Consider the following 7,994-nt stretch of genomic DNA (forward strand, 5'->3'; position numbering starts at 1 on the left):
AGGGCATACTCTCTACACCAAATTCAACTCATACGAGACTTCATATTTGTAAGTCTTTATGTTGATGATCTTATTTTTACCGGTAATGTTTTGAAGATGCTAAATGATTTCAAACTTTCAAAAAGAATAAATTTGAAATGATTAATTTGGGAGAATTACATCATTTTTTTTTAAATTGAAATTCTAACATCTAAACATGAAATTTTTATCACTAAATTGTGGCATTTTGAGGCAGAGCATTAATGAAAACAGATTCATGACGATACTTCCAAAACATTTATGAGCTTCTTGTAAATTGTTGTGGTCAGCCACCTTCTCCGCACGACTTATTGCTTCTCGTCACTTGGGTTCTCGATGGTGGATCTCTTGATCGACTCGATCCTCTGAAGCCTAATCTGTTCTCTAAATCTGGCAATGAACTCATCCGCCTTCTTATCTACCTCATTCTCTTCCCCTCCTGCCCCTGCTTCACAGTTTGACGCGTCTTCTTTACCACCACCAGACGCACCAGCAACTGCAACTGCAACTTTAACTTCCTCGCCACGATACTCGGCCTGCTCATTGCTTGTCCTTACTGTGTCGCTAGGAGTGTCCCAACACTCAAGCCTGCTGAAGCCCTTCAATTCTTCTTTGAACCTTCTGGCCGTGCGGTGATATCCATGCCCATGTTTGAGGAACCTGGGTGGAGGCGGCGGTGGCGGAGTGGCCTTGTTTTTATACATGCTCTTCGGCTTTGCCGTGTCGGAGGGGAACAACGGAGAAGGAAAAAGCCACCTTGGGGAAGGCAAAGTAGTGGATGCGGGAGTTGTGGGAACAGTTCTGCTGCTGCTGCTACTGCTACTATCTTTTTTGCCTGCCACCCGTTCGACCTTATTCCCCATCGATCCTGACCGTGATATCCATGGGATTGGAGAGGGAAGTACAGCGGACTCGTTCTTAGAATAAAAAAAGTGGCTTTTGACTCCACAATTAGCTGAGGTAAATTGCCCATTGATTTCCTGGTTTTGTTGTTTTATGCTTCGGATGGGCAACAACAGAAGTTTACTGGCAACCAGACCTGGTGGTTCATTTCTGTAGCATTGATAGCTCCAAGTTTGGGCCTTGCTTTCATTTGTGCTACCAATTCCATCATCTTCTTCGTCAAAGACTGGTGAACCTTGAAGCATCTGTGAGATAAAGCTACGGAGGCTCTCGTCTTTCTGCAAGACCTCCTTCTCCGTGTCTGGTTCTGCGTTCCGCCGGCCGAAAATGCCATAGGACACTGCAATCCCGACAAAGAGAAGGTGGAGAATTTCCCAGACCTTGGTGAAGATGGATTCCCCGATGAATTCAGGCGCCTGGGAGGGAAACATGGGGAGGAGAGCTACGAAGACTACGAAGAAGATGGGCTTGTAGAGGATCTTTGAGAAGACTCTCGGTGTGGCTTTTTGAGCTTTAGGGTGTGAAGTCAAGTTCGGAGTTGAAAGCTTGTAGGGGCGACGAATTGAGCTTGCCTCAGCCATGCCTGTTCTATTCTGGTTTTCTCTTTTTCCCTCCATCTTCTTGAGGAGGAGGAAGAATTGAGAAAGAGAAGTGAGGAAGGAAGGCGAAACTTTAGTGAGCAAGGAAGAATGCACCACCAAAAAACCGAATGGAGACGGTGAATGCGTGGCCAGGGCATAGTGGCTCGAGGAATTGGAAACATGACACATTTTGATATTATCGCATGTGCGCCATGAGCCTCGAACCGCATACCTTCAACTGCAAACATCTAGGCCCTGACCAGCTGCGCCCGCCCGTGGGGGCAAGGAAGAATGCACCAAAGAATAGGAGAGCGTGGTGGGAGAATGATGCTCCTCCCTCTTAAAGCTTTGGCTGCTACGTTATTATTCATCATTGGTGGAAAAGTACTGAAATGTCCTTAACTACAGTAGCAAATTGTGAGTGCATCTATCTTATAACTTCTACGTAAATTTAATCTTGTTTTGTCAGAAAAGTAAGGTTAACATTCCATAACAGATTAAATTCCCTTCCCTAGCAGTTATTTCCTTGTGTATCTTTGAGTGTATTTGTTTGCACAAATTAATGCAGCTCATTTAAACGCTTGGGAAGGTACTTGGAGACATGGTTAGCAGCATCAGGGCATATGTGTGACTCACACTTGTTCTTAGTTATTTATTCGACTGTAGCTATTTGAAATGATCTCATATATGTGACGCTAACCAGAATCTGATGCTTGTTATCAACTCATTCAAAGATGTTCTTATAACTTTTTGGTTATTCATAGAAGAATCATATTGAATAAGGATGCCATGTCCTTTTCTAAAATAGGAGCCAAATCATAATTTTGAAAAATTAGTAGTCTTTATTGTAATATTTCGAGTTTATGCTTTCTTAATCCCCACCACAAGCTCAATGTTTAATTTGATAAGAGCTCATTTATATTAATTTATATATAACGAACAAATTTAACATTAGTGAGCTTGATCCATTCATGTTTACTAACAAAGCTCAAACAATTTATGATGAATAAACTCATTCATTAAATCTTATATATGAATTTATTTCTCAGTTTTTTAGTAAAAACATATTTTAAGATAGTAATATAAAAAAATAAAATTATATAAGTTTAATATATTAGATCAATGTTTTTTCTAAATTATGTGGACAACAACATAGTTAATCGAGCTCTATAGAAAACTAAAACTCAACTTAAGCTCAATAAGAATTTTTAATAAATAAGTTTGAATACACTTAAATTTCATTTGATTCGTTTACACCCTTAGCATCAATATTAATTCATCAATCACATCCAATATCAGGGGCATGACTTACAATAATCTCGTGTGGGGCCGCTGAAGTGAGCAAGGATCAAATCAACGAAATCGAGACCTTTATTGCAGAAGATGACTTACAATAATTGAAATACCCCTAAGGAGTAGCTGAGTTGGTAACCGGATGGCAAACTTACATCAATGACTTGCAATAATCAAATCCCACTTCTTCCCTTCTTCCCCTACAGTCATGCTTATTATCGCTTCATGCTTTCCCTACCTCTTCATCCTTTGCTTGTATTGGCAACGAATAACAAGGTCGTTTGCATGCGGTTCAATATAATTGATTTGGTATTCCCTCGAATAATAAGGTTCATGTTCTGCGTGGTTGGTTGGGTGCCTAACCCATTCGATGTGCAGCCATCCCTTCCACTTTGCTCTCAGTTTCTAGGTAAATTTCAAGGTTTGCTTTCGCTTTCCTATTGCATTGTAGAGGTAGGTAGCTTAAATCATCAAGACACATGGTTTGTCACAATGATCGTTCATGTAAACAACAAGCTAGGGGTATAATCGACTTTGTGGAATTTTTCTTTGGTGTGTGTCTACGATGGTAAGTCCTTGGTCGATCTCTTGCCTTTCTCCATTGTGGGAAGTTAGAAACCTAAATTGCTTAATTTGGTTATTTAATTCAGGCAAATGACCACATCAAGAAGTCCATCCATGTTTCCTTTGTGGAATGTCATCTCGACGAATCCCAAGTGAAGTAAGATCTATTCCTCACCCCTAAGTTTCTTCCACCATTGATGTAGTGGTGTTGTCAAGGTTAGGATGAAGATTGAAGCATCTTTGTGGGCTGTACATGAAAAACATGATGTAGCTTAACATCAGAATAAATTTCGTTATATGTTAAGAGCTTTTAGTTTATTGAATAGAATTATTTGAGTGCTTGGTAATTTTATGAGTATTGTCCATACTGGTGTTTAGCTTCGAGTCAAAGTCAAGTGAGTACATTTTCTATTGTCAACATCTGAATGCCTGGTGGTCCTGCCTTATCTACAGGAAGGGAACCGCCTGTACCGTGACAAGGGAACCTTTGCTAAACTAGACTAAATCTGCTTTATTAATCAGATCATGTGCTGAATTGTCTGCGAGCATTGTTCCATACTCCACAATGAAATACTTGATTCAACACCGAATTTTCTCGCACAGTTTGGAAACGCTAGCTTGTCTAGGTAAAAAGATCAGTTGAGGATCTGTTCTGTGGACTTGCAAAAAGCAATTTGTACGTGAGTAGCATTAGTCGAAGGTTGATTATTCCAGAATGTAGGTAGGTGTTTGTTGTGGAGGACTAGAGCTAGTCTTCTTGTGTCGGAGAGAGCAAATTAAAGGCAATGGGGACAGGAACAAGCTGTGCTTGGGATTCTCCTTTCGGATGGAATACGCTAGCTAATAGCTTTAGCCTGGAAGCTTGGTAGGTTTCATTCTTCCTCCGGGCCGGGGAATATAAATCAGATGCTGTTGAATTCTCACGCAGTCCTCCTGGTACAAGTATTTTGTAGTTATGCTCTTCCTCCTTTTGCAGCTCGAATATCTTCCACCCATCATTATTTTTGTTTTTTGTTGGTGGTTCCTTCTTTCGCTGGCCACATCAGTATGTTCTTATGCAGCTTGTTTCTGAAGCTAAAGTTGTGCAAAATGAATCTAGTATGTCTGTGTGATTTTTCCCACTAATTTCACAGCAGTAACTGCTGTTGAACAGTTTAAAATGATTTGCTTAAGAGATCCATAGATACAATGCCCTTTTTAAAGTAAATACAGTACAATTTTATATGGTTTGACTTAATAGATCTTAGCTAACATCTGTAATTTACTAAGATTAATAATCCATTATTTTTTATTTGCTACATGACATCTATATAAGGCTAGCTATGTCAACTCAATAATATATATATATATATATATATATATATATATATATATATATATATATATATATATATATATATATATATAATTAGATTAATAGGTTGTATTTATTCAAATACAAACTGGATTTAAATCTAAATCTATTTAGTTCTTGTTTTTTTTTTCCCTTCCTAATGTATACTTTAGATAATATAATATGTCAGAAATCATAAATACTCTTAAATTTATCAAAATTCACCATTTATCCACTTAAAACATCAAATTAATCATCCAAAGCCTCCTACTGCTTTATATCTTCAACCCAGTTTGCATCTAGCATATTACAAAGCTAAATAGGGCCTGAGCTATCAACGGAGTCGTCATTGAGACTGACTCAACGAACGTGTTACATTGCTTGCAAGCCATTCCCACACAGGTTTATATAAAAGGAAAAGAAATACATGGAAATTGTCAGAGTTTTACAATATGCAATTTTTTACTACTAAGAATCACTACAAATTGTAGTCAATTTCATTTAGCTCCATTACATACATGCATTCACAAACAACATTCTCATGGCTCCCAACTCATCTCTGATCACCTCATCGAAATCAATTTAAGAAAGTAAGAGGAAAGAACAACGCTTACTGATAGCTGCAATAAAAACAAGAATATGAGCTATTTTCACCTGTATCATGAAGTTAGAGTAAATATTGGGGCAGGAAACCATCTTGCCGCGTCATAGAAAATGTGAAAGGATCACAATTGCAAACTGGAAGGATGCATAAGCCCAAACGTAGCTCCTCACTGTCAATAGAACAGTCATTTTAATCATTATGAATATTAAGAAAATTACGAATATTAAGACAGACTGGATATAGAAACACAGTTTCTTCCTCCATGTTAATCATTTTAAGGATCACTACCAATAAAAAAATAACTTGTACGTAGCAACTTCTTGCCACTGAGTTGCATTTGAAGTGTGCCTAGTAACCATTTGTTGATTCTGTAATCTCAGCAATGTTACAGGTAGGTTTTTTACTTCCTGCTTGCATACATCACACGTCTTATTTCCCTTAATACTAAACCATTTTACAACACATTCTTGGTGTGCTAGCGCAAGTTCCCCTTTGTAACTACGCTCCATTTTAAGAGTTTCTCCCCCTTCAGCAAGTTCTACTAAACATAATCGGCATACAACCTCTTTTTCTGGAATATCTTCAACTTCATTCTCAGTCACTGCAAAGTCATATATCTTACAAGTATTAGTTTCTTTCATGTTTAAATCAGCAATCATATACATGATCGAGATACGAGGCAGATATACAAGTGTATGACACGGCTAAGATTTCACTCGTCTCAAAATATTTTGTATAATCATAGCCGACAAACAGATAAATAGATGTTCCTTCTTCCTCCTACTACTTGCAAAGAATAGTATAAACAGAAACCAAATTTCATGAATTAGAATATCAGTTCAGTTAATCAAGTACCATTTACTGTCTCATAGCATCACTTTCCATGGTAATTTCAATAGCGACAGGAGTTGTTGAAATAACTCGCACAAAACCAATTGAATCCATTCTCTGCAAACCTGCATTTTTGGCATTTCCAGGTACTGAAATTGATTGTCTAATCTGAGTCTGCACCTCCTTTTTCTGTTGGCTCCAACAAAAACACATGGTAAACAGTGACAGGGTCCTTTAGTCACATATATGAACAATTAGATAAAAGTTCTCTATATGTTATGAATTAGAAGCTTAGGAAAAAAGTTTAGCAGCCTAACTTGGCCAGTTGCTAATAAATTCAAATTCAAGTTTAATTTCATAGTAATATACTAGTCTTCGCCACCAATTTATAATGCAATAGTGTCCCTGTTTTGGTAGAAGCATGGCTAACTTATTAACAATCTTGATTGTGCTCTACGACAATGACCAGAGGATTATGTGATCATGTTGTATATAGTAGAACATTAAATTGATTTACAAAATAATAACAAAGGGATATGAAAAAAAAATCAGTTGGTGTAGACAATAAAAAGCGCTTAAGGTCATATACATTGAGAAAGTTGTAAAGTAGGGAAACATGGTTTGTGGTATCACATATAATATGTAGGATATTAAGAAACTATAAGCGAAAAGAGTAGGGTTGTAAGTTAGAAGAGAATATATGTAATTGGAGAGAGAACAAATGCATGACACTAGAAAGTGTTTAAACTGGAAACTGAGGATATAAAACTTACATCGAGGAAAGAGACATCAACTACATGCCTTTCCTGTTCAAAAGACGGACCTTGGCTGGTTATTGGTGTCACAGGTGTTCGGAATTAGGAGAAGTATTCTGTCACCATCTGAACTGTAACCTTTTGTCCTTACTCCTTTGTTGAACAAGACTTTTGATAGAAGATTTTGTCCTTGTTGAATTCGGCCTGGGCGGCAAGCCAGCTCTTGCTGAAACAAGACACATGGTTTGTCGCAATGATCGTTCATGTAAACAACAAACTAGGGGTGTAATCGACTTTGTGGAATTTTTCTTTGGTGTGTCTCCATTGTGGGAAGTTAGAATCCTAAATTGCTTAATTTGGTGATTTAATTCAGGCAATGACCACATCAAGAAGTCCATCCATGTTTCCTTTGTGGAATGTCATCTCGACGAATCCCAAGTGAAGTAAGATCTCTTCTTCACCCCTAAGTTTCTTCCACCATTGGTAGTGGTGTTGTCAAGGTTAGGATGAAGATTGAAGCATCTTTGTGGGCTGTACATGAAAAACATGATGTAGCTTAACATCAGAATAAATTTGGTTATATGTTAAGAGCTTTTAGTTTATTGAATAGAATTATTTGAGTGTTTGGTAATTTTATGAGTATTGTCCATAGTGGTGTTTAGCTTCAAGTCAAAGTCAAGTGAGTACATTTTCTATTGTCAACATCTGAATGCCTGGTGGTCCTGCCTTATCTACATGAAGGGAACCGCCTGTACCGTGACAAGGGAACCTTTGCTAGACTAGACTAAATCTGCTTTATTAATCAGATCATGTGCTGAATTGTCTGCGAGCATTGTTCCATACTCCACAATGAAATACTTGATTCAACACCGAATTTTCTCGCACAGTTTGGAAACGCTAGCTTGTGTAGTTAAAAAGATCAGTTGAGGATCTGTTCTGTGGACTTGCAAAAAGCAATTTGTACGTGAGTAGCATTAGTCGAAGGTTGATTATTCCAGAATGTAGGTGTTTGTTGTGGAGGACTAGAGCTAGTCTTCTTGTATGCATGGGAGAGAGCAAAGGCAATGGGGGAAGGAACAAGCTCGCTATGCTTGGGATTCTCCTTTCGGATG

The 7,994-nt window shown here is 37.9% G+C and overlaps 1 protein-coding gene and 1 pseudogene across 1 annotated transcript; both read right to left on the reverse strand.

Moving 5' to 3' along the window:
- Nucleotides 1-226: 226 nt before the first annotated feature.
- On the reverse strand, nt 227-1,502 carry LOC141834415 (uncharacterized). The gene has a single exon (XM_074721762.1). The coding sequence runs from the start codon at nt 1,500-1,502 to the stop codon at nt 327-329; it is 1,176 nt and encodes a 391-aa protein (XP_074577863.1). The 3' UTR covers nt 227-326.
- A 3,470-nt stretch (nt 1,503-4,972) lies between these two features.
- On the reverse strand, nt 4,973-7,124 carry LOC141834416 (uncharacterized; annotated as a pseudogene).
- Between the last annotated feature and the right edge of the window lie 870 nt (nt 7,125-7,994).

The sequence above is a fragment of the Curcuma longa genome, chromosome 9 (genome assembly GCF_044706935.1).
Source record: "Curcuma longa cultivar G26 ecotype Majalengka, Jawa Barat chromosome 9, ITB_CL_G26_1.1, whole genome shotgun sequence".
In the NCBI taxonomy this organism is placed as follows: Eukaryota; Viridiplantae; Streptophyta; class Magnoliopsida; order Zingiberales; family Zingiberaceae; genus Curcuma; species Curcuma longa.

What these genes read in the sequence shown, in the direction of transcription:
- LOC141834415 (XM_074721762.1), bottom strand. Translation starts at nt 1,502, where the DNA reads ATGGCTGAGGCAAGCTCAATTCGTCGCCCCTACAAGCTTTCAACTCCG.